The 20,555-nt window shown below is 35.0% G+C and overlaps 1 protein-coding gene across 1 annotated transcript in view; it reads right to left on the bottom strand.

Annotated features, from left to right (window-relative positions):
* The window catches only part of KPNA3 (karyopherin subunit alpha 3), an 89,946-nt gene that overhangs the window by 7,892 nt on the left and 61,499 nt on the right, over positions 1-20,555 (bottom strand). The window contains exons 7-12 of the mRNA XM_072760527.1: positions 19,967-20,052; positions 17,992-18,078; positions 17,434-17,603; positions 16,034-16,078; positions 3,385-3,516; positions 2,304-2,432 (exon numbers count right to left, since the gene is read on the bottom strand). Coding sequence (XP_072616628.1) covers positions 2,304-2,432; positions 3,385-3,516; positions 16,034-16,078; positions 17,434-17,603; positions 17,992-18,078; positions 19,967-20,052 — 649 coding nt within the window. The remainder of the gene's footprint in view (positions 1-2,303; positions 2,433-3,384; positions 3,517-16,033; positions 16,079-17,433; positions 17,604-17,991; positions 18,079-19,966; positions 20,053-20,555) is intronic.

Genomic DNA, 20,555 nt, shown 5'->3' with positions numbered 1-20,555 from the left:
TAATATGGCAATGAACAAAACAGACAAAAAACCTTTACTTGTGCAGCTTACATTTTTGGTGCTTAAACTCCCTCTAAAAGATAATGACAGAAATAAATTTCTTAATAGTCTGTTAAAACTACTTCTAAGAAAGGAGAATTGCTTTCTTGTAAAATATTTACTTGCAAGATGTATTTAGAAATTAAGTATCTAATTAGTCTAGAATGGGTCTATATAACAAATTTTACTATAACCCCAAAGGATTTATAAGTCACAAACCAGCAGGTTTTATTTTAGTTTTAGTGTCAAATGTTGTCTCTTCTTCTACAATTAAAAAAGTTAACTGCAGATTTATTTTGCCATCCAATGTGGTAAGATCTTACTAATTGGTAAATCAGTGTTTAGAGTATATGGGTGTTCACTCTAATATTCTTGCAAATTTCCCATAGGTTTGAAAATTTTCAAAAATGCTCAGGGAATATGGGGTGCCTCAGTGGCTCAGTTGGTTAAGTGTCTGACTCTTGATTTTGGCTCAGGTCATGATTTCAGGGTCTTGGGATTGAGCCCCATGTCGGGCTCGGTGCTCAGTGAGGAGTCTGCTTGGGATTCTCTCTCCCTCACCCTCTCCCCGCAAATTGTGCTCACTCACGCACACTCTATCAAATAAGTAAGTAAATCTTAAAAAAAAAAAAAAATGCTGAGGGAATAAAATCGAGTTTTATTCTACTTTGAGGGTCCCATAATGATCCCCAGTGCAAATAACACAAATGCTCAAAGGTGAAAAACTTCTGAGGAGACTTAACTGGCTGCTGCGGCTTAGGAGCTATCTATGCGAACCCTTTCTCTTTCCCCAGTGATAATTTCACTTAGAGCTTATCGATCACAGGCCAGAACTTCTCTGCACCCACTTCTGTCCAGCTTTCTCAGCTCTGTTTCCAATTATGGAATACATTTAGCTGTAAAAATCACCTATATTACTGAAATTTCTACAGTAAAAATTTAACTGGCCCAGAGTCTAAAAGACTCTGCCCTCTTTCCCTTCATTGGAACAAATGTATTCATAAAATGCACTTTTTGACAATATAGTTTTCTTAAGAATCCAACAGTTGAATTATAGTTGAGTAACTATATATAAATATAGCTACGACACAGAAGAAAAGATCAATTTTGCTGGTTTTGGGGATGGTGGCATTTTAGGCAGAAAAAACTACATTAAACTAAATGCAAATCAAAACCACCAGACATCGTTTCACAGCTACTAGGGTGGCTATAATAATAATTTTAAAAAAGGAATTGGAACCCTCATACAGTGCTTGTGGGAATGTAAAATGGTACAGCCGCTACGGAAAACAATTTGGCAGTTCCCCAAAAAAGCTAAACATAGAATTACCATATGACTGGGCAGTTCTACTCCTAGATATATACCCAAAAGAACTGAAAGCAGAGACCCAAATAGACACTTGCATGCCAGTGTTCACTGCAACATTATTCACAACAGCCAAAAGGTAGAAAAACTCCAAGTGTCCATCAACAGATGAATGGATAAACAGAATGTGACATATATGTACAATGGAATACTTATTCAGCTATATAAAGAAATGAAGTTCTGACATATGCTCCAACATAGATGAACCTTAAAAAAATTCTGCAATGTGAAATAAGGCAGACACAAAAGGAATAAAGAACTTAAGTATATATTTAACAATTAATAATAAGGTTGTATCTCAAGTTTGAAATTTTTAAAAAAGACGTTTTGATCCTTTAATTTAGGCACTGTCTCTCTTTTGGTCCAATTTAATTTCATAAAGAGATTAAATTATGATCTCTCTGTTTATAAAAGATACCAGGGATCCCTGGGTGGCGCAGCGGTTTGGCGCCTGCCTTTGGCCCAGGGCGCGATCCTGGAGACCCGGGATCGAGTCCCATGTCGGGCTCCCGGTGCATGGAGCCTGCTTCTCCCTCTGCCTGTGTCTCTGCCTCTCTCTCTCTCTCTCTCTCATAAATAAATAAAATCTTTAAAAAAAAAAAATTAAAAAAAAAAAAAAAGATACCAGCCATCCAATGAGAGATTTCATATGTATTTTCACATACTGGCTACTATTTTACTGGTTTTTGCTACCACCCAATCTATTTAAGTAAAAACACTGATTATTTTATCAGGGCAGCACTTATAATAAAATACAGAGGTGTTTTGAAATAATTCTCAACTACAGTGGTTTTGAAGAAAATCATGATCAAACCAAAGCAACAGAAAACAAGGGGACAGTTAAAAAGAAAAATACAGAGATAAAGAAATGCACCAGTGAGGCTATTATATGTCTTACCTTATTTATCTTCTCTTTTGGGTGTGATAAGAGATTTGGAAAGTGTGACAGGACATCACAGTTGAGAACAACCTGGGTCTGCTCATCAGTGCCAGTCACTATGTTGCCAACTGCTCTGAGTGCTGCTGTCTGGGGTGGGGAAAAAATACTTTCTATAAATTTGTTTATGATGAAAGGATTTTGTATTTTTCATAATCCCAAGAAAATGTAAAAATGCAAGGGGTGAATGATTGACACTGTATTCTTAGACAAAGTACTATGTAGAACCGAGAGGCAATTTTGAATTATAAACAGGTCTTATAAAAAAAATGGAATTATATAGAAAAACTATGAAAAACTGCTGAAAAAAGATTAAAAAAAAATACAAAGAAACGAAAATGTAAAAAGTAAAGGTTCATTTTTAACAACTGTCTTTTTATCTATTACTAAATTGTACCACAGAAATATCTTATTAAAGGCTTGGGATGGGCACATATTTCCATCTAGACAGTCACTTTTGCAGAAGTGGAATGAATATCTATCAGCCACCCAACAGTAATTAGAGTGAGGAGAAAGGAGAGAGGAGGAAATGCAGTTTAGGATGCTGTTGCAATTATCTCGAAGGGACAAAAAGACTCTTGAACTGAATCAGTGGCTCTAGACACATAAGGAGTAGATAGATTTGAACGCTATATATATAATAAGAATTAACAGGACTTTGTAATGGAGGGGAAATGAAAGAGGAATCAAGGTTTCAAGCTTGGGCTGTGTGGTCTATTGAAAGGGGATATATAAAGACGGGAAGGTTTGTGGGAGAAGATGATACATTTTAATTTTGTCTGGTCAAAATGGCAATGGGATGCCTGAAGGAATTCTTGGAGGATATGTCTAAGTGCTCAAGGACAACTGGCTATTATGAGCCTGAAACTCAGTCTGGGTTAGATAAAGCTTTGGAAACCAGCAAAATCAGATGCAGTAAAATAGAAGAGAAATATGGACGATATATGCACAAAGACAGAACTGAAGCCTGGCTGTTCAAGTTTTAACAGATTACATAGCAAACATGATTCTATACAAGTGAGAAAAATTTTAAAATACTTACTTGAACTTTCACTTCCTGGTGGCTCAGAAGGGGCACAAGAAATGGTACAACCCCTGAGTCAATAACCATCTGTATCTGCTCATTACCTCCATCTGTCAGGTATGATAAAGCCCAAACAGTATCAACCAGAATCTACAGGAATTAAAAAAAAAAAGAAAAAGAAAAAAAAGAAAAAATTACCAGTTTAGGTATTTGTTTGAATGCTTAAAATACATTAACGTACATGAGAGGTAGTGACATAAAAAGTAATTAAACTTTATGTTTTAGCTGGTGGCAAAATTATTTGCTTACCTGATTAAATCTACTAGGCAGGAGAGAACTCTCCCAATGCCTACCTCAGATCATTCTTCACAAAAACGAGACACAGAAAGAAGTCTGAGACAACTTCTACCCTAATATCTGCATTTATATATTAGACGGATGAATTAAAAAACTGGCAGGGGGCTCCGGTGGTTAAGTGTCCAACTTCTGATTTTGGCTCAGGTCATGATCTCAGGCAGGTGAGATCAAGCCCCACATCAGGCTCCATGCTCAGTGGAGAGTTGAGCCTGCTTGAGATTCTCTCCCTCTCCTGCCTCTCTCTCTGCTTGAGTTCACTCACACTCTTTCTCTGTGTCTCTAAAATAAATAAATAAATCTAAAAAAAAAAAAAAAAAAACAGGCAAAAAAGTTTTTCTCTCTGCCCAAGCTGAGTACCTAATAATTAAGGAAACACTTTATATACAGAACAAGACCATATACCAGATGCTTCAAGTCTATCCAAAAAGATACCAATGATTTTCAAACATATTCAATATAATTAATTTTTCAGGTTATTAAAGTAAACAGACAAAAGAAGCAAGTTGGCATTTTAACTTTGGGGGAAAGTTTAATTATTTGCAAAGCCCTTGAAAAAGGCCCTCAAGTGAAGAGCAGAGAGTGCAGGCCATGCCCTAAACCCATCTGATTTTGCAAATAATATAAAAGCAAAAGAAAGCCTCAGGTTTGTTGACTTTCTCAAAGTCAGAGAGTTCATATGTAAGCACAGGTCATATCTCATGTAAAATCTGGAGATGTTTCTTACTAAGGTATCCAAATTAAAGAATGCTGCTGCTGCTTTAAAATAATGCTACCTGAATTAAAATCCACATACATATGTGTCAAAAAGTATAGAGATGAATAAAAACAGCAAATAAAATCACATATGGAGGCACGAGGGAGGCTCAGTTGGTTAAACATCTGCCTTTAGCTCAGGTCATGATCTCAGGGTTCTGGGATCGAGCCCCACATCAAGCCTGTTTCTCCTTCTGCCTTTCCCCCCTGCGTGGACTTTCTGTTTCAAATAAACAAATAAATAAACAGATAAATAAATAAAATAAAGATAAATAAATAGACAAATAGATAAGATAGACAAATATATAAATAAATAGATGAAGAGATAAATGAATAGATAAATAAATACAGAGATAAATAGATAAATAAATAGATAGTTGGATAAATAAGTAAATAAATAGGTACATAGATAAATAGGTAAATAGATAAATAAAAAGATAAATAGACAAATAGATAAAAAATAGATATACAGATAAATACATAAATAGCTATATAACTAGATAAGCAGATAATACAATAGATAAAAACAGATAAATGTATAAGTAGATAAATAAACAGATCAATAGAAAAATAGAGAAATTAAATAGATAAATGCATTAAAAAACAATAGATAAAAGATAGATAAACAGATATATATATATATATTTTTTTTTTTTTAAATTTTTTTTATTTATTTATGATAGTCACACAGTGAGAGAGAGAGAGAGAGGCAGAGACACAGGCAGAGGGAGAAGCAGGCTCCATGCACCGGGAGCCCGACATGGGATTCGATCCCGGGTCTTCAGGATCACGCCCTGGGCCAAAGGCAGGCACCAAACCGCTGCGCCACCCAGGGATCCCGATAAACAGATATATAAATAAATATACACAGATAAATGCATAGAGAAACAGACATATACATAAATAGATATACAGATAAATAAATGAAAATAGGTAAATAAATAAATACATTAATAGATAAATAGAAAAATAAATAGATGAGTAAATAGATAAGTAGATAAATAGACATATAAACAGATAAATAGATGAACAAATAAATACATAAAATTAGATTAATAGATAAATGCATAAAGATAAATAGATAAAAATATATAAACAAATAGATAAATACATCAATAAATAGATAAACAATAAATAGATAAATATATGAATAGATATATGGATAAACAGATGAATAGATAAATAAATACATTAATAAATAGATAAAAATAAATAACTAGATAAATAACTAAATAGAAAAATAGATACATACATAGACAAGTAAATAGATAAGTAAATAAAGGATAGATAATAGACAAACAGATAAACGATAAATAGATAAATTAGATAAATGCATAGATACATAAATAGAAAAATAGATGAATAAATAGATGAATAAATAGAAAAATAGACATATAGATAATACATTAATAGATACATAAAGATAATCAGATAAATAAATATTTAGACAAATAAATAGATAAATACATTAATAGATAAATGGATACATAGATAAATAAAGATAAATAGATGAATAGATAAATACATTAATAGATAAAAAGATAAATACATAGATAAATCAATCAATAAATAATAGATAGATAAATAATAAATTGATAAATAACTAAACAAATAAATAAGTAAATTGATAAATAAATTATCTTAAATAAAAAACACACATAGCCCACACCATCAACATTATTAGGCATTAGAGAATATTACAAATTACCTGTAAGAAAAGAAAAAATTAAATTCTAGCTTTTGTCTGGGCCTCCTGCCCCAAGCCTGTGTAAGACTTGAGAGAAGATGAGAAGGGAAGAGAGTAAAGTGTTTAAAAGTAGTATATCCTAGTAAAACTATCTCACGTTATAGGATAGAGACCATGTGGTTCCAAAAGCCTACAATTATTTATTATCTGTCCTTTTCAGAAAAAGCTGCTGATACTTTCTGCACTAGAGAATGAGCTTCATTCAACTAAGAGTTTCCTGAGAAAATACTTCATTATAGATCACAGACTAACATAAATGTGGGATAAGGTAGAAGAATAATTTATAAATTGTGTATATTCTGAAAAAAAACAGAAATACTGCAACTTCAAAAATGGGAGGCTGGCAGGGAGCTATGCCTGAGAGTTGAACCCACTTGCCATCCCCCCTCCAGCCCTAAGGCCTCCCTACTGAATGGTGTCTTCACCTTGTTATGTGTGTGGGCAAAGCCTGTCTACTACCCAGTGCAGCCGTAACAGGTAACAAGATTTATATAGAAACCAGAGTCGCATAACCTAACATCCCAAATGTACAGGCTTACAAATGAAAATAACCTGTCATACCAAGAAGCAGGAACATTTCAACTCAAAAGGGAAAACATGGCCAACAAATGTTAGCACTGAGATTTGAAATTATCGGACAAAGATTTTCAAGGAACTATCAAAAACACTGCAGTGAGCAATTATAGACATATTTAAAACAAATAAATACGGGAAATCTCAGCAAAGAAACCGAAGACATAAAGAAGCACCAAAAAGGAAATTGCAAACTGCAAAAGTCAGTAATCCAAATTTAAAACTCATTGGAAGGACTCACTAGTAAAATGGAAAAATGGAAAAAAAAGATCAACAAATTCAAAGATGTATCAATACAAGCCATACAATCTGAATAACAGGAAAACCAAACTTCACGACAGCTGTACAACAATAACAAAAGGTCTAACATTGTGTTATCAAGAGTCCGAGAAGTGGAGCTAAAATTATTTAAAGAAAAAATGGCAGAAAATGTCCTAAATTTGGCAAACAGATAAGCAGATTAAAAAATGGAGGATGCGGGAATGCCTGGGTGGTTTAGCATCTGCCTTCAGCTCAGGCCATGATCCTGGGGTTTCGGGATCGAGTCCCACATCGGGCTCCCCACACGGGGTCTGCTTCTCCCTCTGCCTGTGTCTCTGCCTCTTTCTCTGTGTGTCTCTCATGAATAAATAAAATCTTAAAAAAAAAAATGGAGGATGCGGCAAGAGGAAAGAGAAAACAGAATAAGCCCTTCAATTATTGTATAGGTATTACACAGGAGTCAAAAAATACTATTTAAAACTGTCAAACCAGATAGTAAAAGAAATGGGCGTTACAAAAGGTGTAAGTGTAATGGTAACATCAGAGCAAAAAAGAACCTAAGTACCAAAAATTAAGGAAAAAATAGCACACTAAATAGAAAAAAAAAAACACAAAATACTATACAAAATAATGTGACAGAGTTGAAATCAAATATACCAAACAAAATAAACAGGATTAAGTCACCTATAAACAAGAAAGATTCTTAAAATGACCCCCAAAATAGAACCCAATTCTATGCTGTGTACAAGAGACATATCTAAAATTAAGTAATTCAAAAAGGCTAAAAATACAAGAACAGTAAATAGTACATGGAAGTAAAGTTGAAAATCTAGATGAAATGAATAATTCCCTGGGACAATAATTTATAAAAACTGACCATAGAGAGCTTAAAGAAGCCAATTTCCATAGCAAAGACTAAGAAAATTATCAAGGAACTAACCCCACAAAGTACCAAGACTCAAAAGTTTCAGGAGCAACACAATCAAATCTTCAAAGATCATATAGACTCAATGTTATATAAATTGTTTAAATTGTTTTAGAACATAAATAAAAAAAGGAAGCATAAAATTAATTACCTAAAGTTTAATTGCAAGAATTCTAAATAAAACATTAGCAAACAGGATCCCATACCACACTAAGAAAACAATGTATGATCAAGTGGAATTACTTAAGAAATGCAAAGATGAGGGGCACCTGGGTGGCTCAGATGGTTGAGTGTCTGACTCTAGGTTTTGGCTCAGGTTATGATCTTAAAGTCATGGAATCGAGCCCTACATGGGGCTCCACACTCATCAGGGAGTCTCTTTCTCCCCCTGCCCCTCCCCCTGCTCACATTCTCTATAAGATAAATAAGTAAATCTCAAAAAAAAAAAAAAAAAAAAGCAAAGATGGTTCAATTTTAGAGATACCATTAATATGTCACATTAACAAATTTAAGGAGAAAAATCATGGCTATCTCCACAGACACTGAAAAATTCAACAGCCATTTTTTTTAAGGGGGGTGGTAAGGAGCAGAAGGAGAGGGAGAGAGAAGCTTAACCAGGCTCCTGGCTCCATGCCCAGCAGGGAGCCTGACACAGAACTCAATCTCACAACTCTGAGACCATGACCTGGGTAGAAATTAAGAGTTGGATATTTAACTGACTGAGCCACTCAAGTACCCCTCAACACCCAGTCTTGATGTCAACACTCGAAATAGGATTTTATGGATATTTGCTTAACGTAATAAAAAAAAAACCTATTAACTTAGGAAACAAAATTAAATTCAACAAAAGAAAAGACTGATAAATTTGATTACATAAAAAGCAAGAAGTCTGTGTGGCAAAATTTATCAATGACAAAAAAAATTAGGAAAATATCGGAAATATGCATTACAAATAAAAAGCTAATATCTTTAATATATAAAGAACTCTTAAAAGCTAAGAAAAAAAAAGACTAAAAATCTGAAAGAAAAACAGGCAATAAATGCAAAAGGCTATTTGCAAAGATTTTAAATGGACCTTAAAACTATGAAATCATGTCCAACTTCATTCATTAAAAAAAAAAAAAAAAAGAAATTCAAATTAAAACTGATACATAGTTTCTTACCTATCAGACTGGCAAAAATTAAAAATGTGACATCACATTCTACTTGCAAGGCTATGGAGAAAGTCACTTTTGTATGGTGCTGCTGCTGGGGAATACAAAATAGCACAGCCTCTAAGACAAGGAATTTGGGCAGTATGTAACAGAATTACAATGCATCTACCCTTTGACCTAGCAATCTTGCTTCTAGAGATTTATCAAGTGTATCTCTAATAATATGAAAATACACAAGACTATTTACTGCTATGTTATTTATATTTGCAAAATTCAGGAAACACCCTAAATACCTATCTGTAATAGTGTGTTTGAATAAACCATATTCACAAAACAATGTTGCCTTGGCCTGTAGTTTAGGAGGCTGCTAAATAAGGCGTAACCTTTTTTCCATCATGTGGTACCTACTACTAGCAGAAGACCACTTTCTAATACACAGAGGCCTAGAAAAATGAAATATTTAAGGTTTCTAAGCTGAGGTCAGTTAATAATTTTCAAAGGAATCTCCACAACAGTATCTGAAAAACTGGTGGGGGAAGGTAAGCTATAGCTAAGTCATAGGCCTCTTGAAATTCCAGACACCTCTAGTCTTTTTTTTTTAATTATTTTTTTATTTTTTTATTTATGATAGTCATACAGAGAGAGAGAGAGAGAGAGAGAGAGAGAGAGAGGCAGAGACACAGGCAGAGGGAGAAGCAGGCTCCATGCACCGGGAGCCTGACGTGGGATTCGATCCCGGGTCTCCAGGATCGCGCCCTGAGCCAAAGGCAGGCGCCAAACCGCTGCGCCACCCAGGGATCCCTCTAGTCTCTCTTTAATTTTGTTTAGTAATATGATTAGGTTTTCACTGAGGATTTCATTTTATTTAAAACATTTTTTAATTTAATTTTTGAGAGAGAGAGAAACATAGTGAGAACACCCCATGGTCAGCAGCAGGGAGAGGGGCAGAGGGAGAGGGAGTGAGAATCTTAAGCAGCTCCCCAGCCAGCGCGGAGGTCAACACAGAACTCAATCTCAGGACCCTGAGATCATGACCTGAGCCAAAATCAAGAGCTGCACACTTAACTGACTGAACCACCAAGGTGCCCCTGAAAATTCCTATTAAAAAGCTCTAAAAACTTTGATATTCACAGCACACAGTTATCAGGCCACTCCAACTTCTGTTTTCATCAGTTTGCTTTTCTCATTTCCATTATCAGGCTAACAGCTGCTCTATGTCCCTGATGCTTGTAATTTTTTTTTTTTTTGATGCTTATAATTTTACCTTTTGTTGCCTTTCCTAATGTTAACTGTTATTTTATACTTTCCCCCTCTACTTCTCTTTTTTTTTTCTTGGTTTTCCCCTTTTCTTGATTTCCATGCTAAACTACCTGGCTTTTATAGCCACTAATAGTCAGTGACTGTACTCTTCTTCCAGCTAATCATCTCATTAATGATATGCCAACAAAATCTTCAGTAATCTTGGGCTTCTTTAATTATTTTTCAGTATTCATGTCTATTTTTCTCTGCTAGAAAGCTTTAAAAGGTTTTACTTTAGCCAATACTTCAGATACTTGAAGACTGCTAGAAAGCTAATCTCTAGACACATAAGAGCATACATGCAAAAGACTGATAATTCGACATGATTAATGTTTTGAAATAATAATCTTGGAAACTGGCATATAAAACCAAAGGAAAATCTCCAGCAACTCAAAGTCTTCCAATAAGAATATGCTCAGCTCAAAGACCATCAATTGATTTATGTCACCACCAATTAATGTGCTAACAAATAATGTCCTGTTAGGCACTGTTATAGAAAACTGCTATTAACGTGTACAGCATTTCCTGGAAGATTAGATATCAATGGAATGTCTATGGAATGTCAACTTCATACATGCTTCGGAGACAACTAGAGCTGAATCGGGTCATAACTGTGTACTAACATTTAATCCTTATATGCAGTAATGGGTAACACAGGAGACTATGGGTACTCACATCCTACAAATTCCAAAGAAAAGGACTGGCCCTTGATCCGGTCCTTTGAGATAACCTCTGAGTTCTTGGATTATCCTTGCCTGATAACACTGTATGCCTGAGATCTTGGGCAAACAGCTTATGTAACATTGTGATCTTAAGTTGAATATCTCTCTTAGTTTGCTTGAAGTTGTGGGCCACACTGTATCAGTGTGACCTTCAGAAGGGGATGGAGACTGAGTAGGTAAGGGCAGTCATGCAGGCTGCCCATGCCTACATGAATGACCCCCAATGAATACCCTGCACACCAAGGTTCAGGAGGTTCCCGGTTAGCAGTATTTCATGTGTTCATCTGTGTCACACACTGCTACTGGGAAAATAAAGCACTGTCCTAACAACCCTACTGGGAGAGGAGAACTGGAAACCTGCATCTGGTTTCTCCTAAACTCTGGCCTCTTGTGCCTTTTGCTTTTGTTGATTTTAATCCTGTAAAATAATAATGTACATATGCTTACACATGTAAATAGTATAAATATTTTTATATATAGGTATCTGACCCTGGCACAAAACTCCTGTAATTTCTTTAGTGATAAGAGACTAGGAACACCTCATGTTCTAGTATTTGCCTTTGACCCCTGTCCCTGACACAGGATTCCTACACTCTTATACATTCCTCAGTGATAAGAGAACTAGGAGCATCTTTTGTTCTATTGAGGCGACTCTGGATGGATGCTGGTTGCAAGAAAGACCAAGCCCTGATTAGAAGTTTGGAGTTTTCAACCCTACCCCTCATCCACCAGGGGGGAGAAGAAGGGCTGGAAATGAGTTAATAATTGATCATGCCTACATGAGGAAGCCTGCATACCAATTCCAATAGTACAGAGTTCAGTGAGCTTCCACATGGGTAAATACATACACACCCAGAAGGTGGTAGGCCCCAATTCCCCATGGGTAGAGCTCCTGCCTTCAGGGTGCTCCTGGATCTTGCCCTTTATATCGTTTCATCTGTATCCTTTATCATGTCCTTTATTTATTTATTTTTTTTAAAAAATTTATTTATTTATGATAGTCACAAGGAGAGACGGAGAGAGAGAGGCAGAGACACAGGCAGAGGGAGAAGCAGGCTCCAAGCACCGGGAGCCCGACGTGGGATTCGATCTCGGGTCTCCAGGATCGTGCCCTGGGCCAAAGGCAAGCGCTAAACCGCTGCGCCACCCAGGGATCCCTATCATGTCCTTTAATAACCTGGTAAATGTGTTACCCTGAGTTCTGTAGACCACTTTTACAAATTAACCTAACCGAACTCAAGGAGAGGGTTGTTGGAACTTCCAATCTATAGCCAGTTAGTCAGAAGCACAGGTGACAATCTGGGCCTGCAACTGACATCTGAAGTGTGTGAGTGTTAAGGCGGGCATTGGGGACCGGAGAGAAACGAATGCTTAACCTGTGGGATCTGACATTCTCTCCAGGTAGACTGTATCACAAATTAAATGTAGGATACCCAGATGGTATCAAAGAGACTTGCATGTTGTTGTGGGGAAAACCCCTATACATCTGGCAACCAGAAGTATCAGAAGTGAAGTGTTCTGTGTAACAGAGACATACAGAAGACAGACACACAGCTGGGAAGGACTAGGCTTTTCCCTATATAGGAAATAACTAAGTTTTTCCTAAATGAATCTGTATCCTTTTGCTGTAATAAACTATAAATATGAATGTAATAGCTTTTCAGTGACTCTTTCTAGTAATTCACTGAACCTGACACGCTTATCATCAAGTGTCACCAACAGTCAAGTCTCCACATATAACCAATCTGCTACAACAGATTAATTTTATTTGCACCAGCAATACTACAATAAGCTAGATTTGAATTAAGTGTTAGGTAACACTCAAAATTGTCTCAGCATGTCATCAGGCCATGCGTGAACAACTTCAAAAAGGGCAGGAAAACCAAATGCTACAGAATCATAGGGACTGCAAATTTAAGAAACACAATAGCTAGAAAGCAATAAACACAGACTAACCTGAATCAGTCCAGATTTCTTCTCTACTCCTAAGGGTCAATATTTAGTTTTTCTTCTAATGTCACATCAGCATATTGTAATCTATAAAACCAACTAATTATCTCCACACCCCAACCCAGCTTCTCCAGCATTCTCACTAGTCAGTGTCTCATAAATTAAGTCCCTTGTGCTATTTCATTCCTCTGCCTGTTGCTATTCTTGTTTTCCGCTGTGTCCTAAACCCTAAAACCCACGTTAGAAAGATGGGTTATGACTTCCTCTTTTCTTACCATCCATATGAAACCCAGCAAATTTATCACTGAAATATTTTTAGAGTCTTCTCTTGTCTTCCTAATATCTAAGCTCTAAAATTGGTGCTAATTTTCTCTCATCCAAACTACAACCACCAATTTGTCTTCTCAATTCCACTTTCCCCTAAAATCTACACGTCACGTAATGATTTGACCATTCATTCATTCATTCATTCATCCAGAATACAAATTAGACCTTTATTCTTTGATATCAGCTACATAAATGATATATGGCTCTTAAAGTGGTATAGGAGATGTTGTATGATCCAGAAACTGCTAAATTCCTGCCATATTTATACCCACTCTTTGTTTTTATAACTTATTCTTCCATCTTTCTAGTTTTACCAACTCCTTTGCTGGTTCTTCCTCTCTTGCTGTCACTGCTCAAATGCAGAGAATTTCTTAGAATTCAATTTTTAGCCTTTTCCCCCATATTTTCATGAATCCTTTAAATACTAATAATTCTCAAACCTGCATTACCTTTTCCTTCTTGGAATATTGCTACGGAGAAACAACAAATAAATCAGAATCAATATCTCTGCCCTACAATAAACTCATCTTTCTCTACCAGTCTCATCCTTTTGCTTTACTCCTGATGGTTATGGCATTATATTATCAATGATGACTGCTAAATCAGAAACTAAAGTAATTTTTACTTTTCCTTCACTTTGATCCTTTCCTCTTCAAGTTCTACTTATTTCATCTATTAATATTCAAAATCTTCCTCTCAATCATCTACTTCAGACCTTCATCAACTTCTTTAAACCAATTATGATAGCAAAATAAGCCTATTTGTATTCATACTTTCCCCATTCCAAACCCTGAATACCTCTTCTAAGTTATCTAACTATAACAGATATGACATCACTCCTCTATTTAAAAATCTTCAATGACTCTGTACTGATCACCGGAGAAACCCCAAACTGCTTAACACAGGATTCAAAACTCTACAACTTAACTAACCTCAGAAAATGTGTTGGGTTATTAACTATCTGTATTCTCCAAACCCTCCAAGTATGCTCCTGAGTCTTTAATATCTTTCCTCATATACCTGAAATGACTTTCCACTTAACAAAATAGCGCTTGTCACAGTTGTCTCGAATTACTTAACTACCTGCCTCTTTTACCACGTTTGTAAGAGGGAGACAACAATGGTACCAATCTCATTTTCATAAGGAATAAATGAGCTAATATATGATAAGTGCTTAAAATAGTGCCTGGCACATTTTCAACCCTTAATAAATGCCGGCTATTCAAATAATCATCTTTGCTACCCCTGTTGCCATTCTACCGCCATCCTTCTCCATGTGAGACTTATTTCAAATGTTACTTTCTCAGTGAAGCTTTCTGGTTGCCAGAAAGGTTATTTTACTGAATTTCAAACTCCTTATCTGTAGGAAATTACAGAAATAGGTTCAGCATAGCAAGTCATCAACAAAAGTTCATTCCTTTCAACACTTTTTACCTGCTACTAATGTTAAGGTCTTAGAAGGCATGGTCTGTATGTCTTCTTTATCTTTGAGTCAACAGTTCACAGCACAATTCTATCCTAGGTGGTTAATAATCCATGAGTATTTGCCAAACTTAACAGATACAACTATAATTGAGTACTTTGCCATTTAATACCCCTGGCTTTCAAATAAACATCATCAGTAGATGGTGGAAGCTCTCATTTAGCTGTAATCATTATGCCATAAGGTCCTGGGGTAAAAGTCTTGAGGGTAGTATCAGATATTCTGTTTATTTTCCCTTTAATCTTAGCTGATGGAATGCTTAGAATTAAATTTAGCAGAAAATTCATTTTTTGATATGGTTTTACTCCTTCTTGTTTTTTTTTTTTTTTTAAAGATTTTATTTATTCATGAGAGAGAGGGGGGTGGGGCAGAGACACAGGCAGAGGGAGAAGCAGGCTCCATGCACCGGGAGCCCGAAGTGGGATTCGATCCCGGGTCTCCAGGATCGCACCGTGGGCCAAAGGCAGGCGCCAAACCGCTGCGCCACCCAGTGATCCCTCAACTTTGATTCTTACAAGCTCTGCAACCTTGGATAAATCACTTAATATGTCCCTAAGGTCCAGTTTTTTATTCTGTAGAATGGCAACATAATATCTATTTAAGAATCAAATGAGATTTTTTTAAAAAAGATTTTATTTATTTAATTAAGAGAGAGAGCAAGAAGAGGGAGACAGGGAGAAGCTGACTCAGTGCCTAGCACAGAGCCCAATGCAAAGCCTGTTGCAGGGCTCGATCCCATGAGCATGAGGATCATGACCTAAGCTGAAATCAAGAGTTGGACACTTAACCGACTAAGCCACTCAGGTGTCCCTAAAATGAGATTTATAGAAATATGAAGGTCCTTTATAAAGTTTTTACCTCTTTATAAATATTGATATTTAAGACAATCTAACTATGTATGTGAAATTTCTCTAAAGTTAGCATTTTTGCTATCTGAATAACTTAAGATACAAAGTTAATATAACCTTAATCCTATTTCGAAAAACAGTCACACATTGTGGAAGCCTCACAATAAAACATATGCTAAGACAAAGTCTAAAAATAAATAAATAAATAAATAACCCTTCCAGTCCCATCAAGAACAGAGTCCCAAACCTAAGCTTCTGCTTTACTTACATTTATGTCCGTATGATATATGAGGACACATAATGCTGGCAAAATCTGAGGAAAAAAGATAAACAATAAATAACAGTAGATTGATGAGTATGTCTTTATAAAAATGAATAACTGTGATACAAAAAGTAGTAAATACTACTTGCAGAGCAAGAAAAGATGTTAAATTTGTTTGAATTTTTATTAGAAAAATGAAAATCTGATTTCACTTCAATCTAAAAAACCAAAACCAAAGTTCAGATGTCCAATTTAAATATCCAAATAAAATCTGGCAAAGATTAATGTACCTTAAAGGAAAAACAGTTGTTTTTAGTAACTTTATGACATATGTCAAGTGGAAAGAATGGAGATGCAACTATACAGCACAGTTATCTAAAAAAAAAGCTGTTTTTTTTTTTTTGTTAAAGATTTTATTTTTAAATAATCTCTATATTCAACGTGGGCTTCAAACTTACAACCCCAAGATCAACAGTCACATGCTCTACTGACTGAGACAGCCAGGTATCCCTAAAAAAAGCTTTTTTTAAAACTGTCCTTTTACTTACCTGCTTAAAGAATAAGATATGATTTTATTTAATTAGCTACTTCAGTCAAGTTAAAGGTTCTGACTTAAGATTTAGTGAAGAAGATTATAATCAGTACAAAGTATACAGTTTATTTGCTGAATTTAGGCTTTACAGATCTTTTTTTTTTTTTTTTAACTTGGGAGGGAGGAAGTGGGGGTGGAGGAGTCATACTAAGTACCCTTTCCATTTCCACAACAGCAAAACCCAGAAGCTGGTGAAAGATGTCAATTATAAAGATTCATAGTTAACATTTTTCAACACAGTCAAGTGATTAAAGGTTGCACAGAATTTTTAAAAATTTAAAATACTCAGATCTATTTACAAATTAAATGTAAATAGGAAAGTTTTGACTTTGTTTAATTAGATCTAACACAAAGTATGTCATACATTTAAGAACACTGATTTTGTCAGAAATTTACGGAAATTTTAATTGGACTTAAAGCAAATTCATTCAAGAACATATATATTCATATAAATATACTAGTTTTATATGTAGCAATCTCTTATTGTTTTAGTAGTAAACCAACAATGCAAAACCTCTGGGATTTGGTTTTCTCCCATTGTATTTTTCTTTTTGAAAGCAGTTTTTTTTTTTTTTTAATTTTATGAAAGTAGGCATTAAAAAATAAGAATTAGGGTGGACTAACATTTTGTCAGGTGCCGTAAGATACTCAACTTTCATTTCACAGGAATAAAAAATTAAATATATGTTACTTAAAAAAAATCTCATACCTGCAATAAAATCAGTATATGCATTATTTCATTCCCTGTGCATGAAAATCTAAAGCATAAACATAGGGAAAATATACCATCTGGGCTTTGCAATTCTTCATTTACCTCCTGAACTGTCTCCATAGGCGGTGGGGGGTCCTTATTCCTGCAGAGATTGACAATGACCCATGTGACGTTCCGAAGGAAGGTGATGGGAATGGAGGGATTGATGAAGGACAGAAGAGGTTTGACAACTCCCAGTGATATGACATAATCTCTACATTGAGGACCATCACCTACAGAAATGAAAATTGTATTTAAAAAAAAAATTACATTCAGGATGAGAAAGTCTGAAATGTATGCAATGGCTCATGTTGGGACACTGATGTTCTATGTTTCCTCACCATTAGTCAAGGGCATCAAGTATTGCTGTTTCTCCAGATTTTGATTTGGAGAACACAAATTTAACCTACTAATCCCGATAGCAAATTGCATATCTGTTTCAAGAGGTACCATCTTAAGGTAGTATTTATGAGGCAAGAAGATAGCCAACCCATGTTGATTAGAGGCGTGGACCCTCTAATTTTATTAGAGGAAACATAGGATGTAATGGCTATGCCAATGTAGGAAAAAAGTTAATTAAGATTCTTAATTGGAGTCTTTTTAAACCTAAATCCAACTTACCTATAATGTTTCCCAAAGCCCATACTGCTTGTTCACAAACATTCTGATGTGGTGAATGGAGAAGTCTCAAAAAAAGAGGTACGGCATCTATTAATAAAAACAAATATTGATACTGCAGAATGTTGAAGAGCTTACAGATTTCAGGCTAAATAAGTTGATAAAATGTACACAGCCTGGCACACTACGGTTACCCACTTACAATTCACTGAATGAATAAATGTGGCAAATACCCTTACCCTAAAAAAGTTAATTTTAGTATTTTCCCCTAGTAATATTTGAGTAACACGCCTACTGGCAAGATTTAAAAGTTGCTATTATATCATTAACTTAAAAAAAAAAAAAAAAAGAAAAAGAAAATTTTTCCTATAATGGAAAAAAAAAAAAGTTCCGTCCCCCCTCACCCCCAAACACATAAATTTAGAATAGAAGACTTTAGCCAATGTAATCTCATTTATTGATATGAGATTTTAACTAAAGATCATTCCTACATCTGGCTTACCTTATATGTTAAAATAATTTATCATTATAATCCTTACTCTTACATAATTTACATGTTAATATAAGTTCTAAAATACTGGTATTATACTCATTCTAGGTAGGAAACTAAACATAAGCTAGATCATTTTTTCTTAAATTTCAGTCACTTGTGTACTACTTCCAGGATTTTCTGTTGTATCTCTGAACTTACTACTTCCAGGATTTTTTGTTGTATCTCTGAACTACCTGTATTATTTACTTAACACTTAAATTAAAACCAACTCACGCTTTAAATGGTTTTGAGATATAATTTACACACAATATATCTGTTTAAGTAAACAATTCAATGGTTTTTAGCATTTATACAGAGTTGCACAGTTATCACTACAGTTTAATTTTACATTTCTATCACTCTCAAAACAATGCCATACCCATAGCAGTCCTACTTGCTCACTCCTCTAGCTTTAGACAACCATTTAATTTGCTCTCTCTACAGATTTTTATATTCTGGATATTTTATATAGACACAACTGTATAGTATGTGGATTTTTTGTGTGTGTTTGGGTTCTTTCAATCAGCATAATGTTTTTGAGGTTCATCTGTGTATAGCACATATCGGTGTTTCATTCTTTATTGCTGAATAGTATTCCACTATAAAACACATTGTGTTCATCTACTAACATATCAGTTAATGGATACTGGGATTGTTTTCATGTTTGGGCTACTATGAGTAAATAAATGTGCAACATCTATGCATAAGTCTTTGTGTGGCCACGTTTTCATATCTGTTGGTTCCACCCAGTAGTGGCACTGCAGGGTCAAATGGTAACTCAATGGTTAACCTTTTGATAAACTGTTTTCCAAAGAGGCCCACCATTTTGCACTCCCACTAGCAATGTATGATGGTTTCAACTGACCTCACACTTGTAATTTAATTTTATCACTTCTATAAATAGAAGAGCAGCATCACTTACCAGTATTACAAATGGAAAATAACCAAAAAATTAAAAATGCAAATAAAACATTCTTATTAAATTGTACCTACTAGTTTCTATTAAAAGCCTAGTCTAAAATCTGCTACCTTTTTGGTACAGCTAATATCTAACTGGGAACTTTCTCCTTTGATATTTCTGAAATATCTGAAAGAGAGCAGTATTCTCACTGACTCAATGTAATTTATTGCAATATCATATACTACCTAAAATCATCTTCAGTGCCACCTAAAGTCAGTTAAGTGTCCCATACATTGATAGTACTTGGTGACATTTAGTTTTTTCAAAGAGCTTCTTTTGTCAGTTTGGATCAACAGACTAATCATAGTTACCCACCCTGAGGTGGGCAAAATATGATAGCCACGGGAAAGATATCAACCATCAAAAGTAACTCATAAAATTCACTAGTTTAAAAATGTTGTAAGATAAAATTCAGTCTTTACAATAAAACTCCACTTCTTAGCCTTTATAAAACTCCCAGCAAGTAAAGATGTTAATTTACTTACTAGACTGTACAACAGCTTGAGTCTGTGCAGAAGTTCCTGATGCTATATTAGTTAACGCCCAAGCAGCTTCAAACTGTAATGAAGGACTGTAAAACACAAAAAATCTTGAGACACATAACTACCAGTTATATTTATGACCACAGACCTCTACAGTTATCCTTTACCCTGTCCTTGAATTTCATCTTGTTATATCCAATTGCCTGTTGGATATCTCCACCTGACTATCCTAATGGCTTCCAAAGTCAGTCAATATAAATCTACTTATTTATGTCCACTGATAGTTGCAACATTTAGCCAGTCATTATTTTCCTTGACTCCTTCCTCTCCAATAAACATCTAATCAAAAAGTCATGTCAATTTCCCCCCTAAACATTTCTTATATTTATAGCATCACTCTCAAATCACTGAACTAGCTGAGGCCCTCACCATTTCACTTGAATACTATCATGGCTTCTAGACTGGTCTTAAAGCTAGAACCCCAGCTGATCCACTACATCATCTGCTTTATATATATTGGAGCTACTACAAGGTTTCAGATTTTACTATCACAATTTGGAATTGTGATAGAAGACCTCACAAAGAAAGTGAA

The sequence above is a fragment of the Vulpes vulpes genome, chromosome 6 (genome assembly GCF_048418805.1).
Source record: "Vulpes vulpes isolate BD-2025 chromosome 6, VulVul3, whole genome shotgun sequence".
Classification (NCBI taxonomy): domain Eukaryota; kingdom Metazoa; phylum Chordata; class Mammalia; order Carnivora; family Canidae; genus Vulpes; species Vulpes vulpes.
This window is presented reverse-complemented; position numbering and strand designations above follow the sequence as displayed.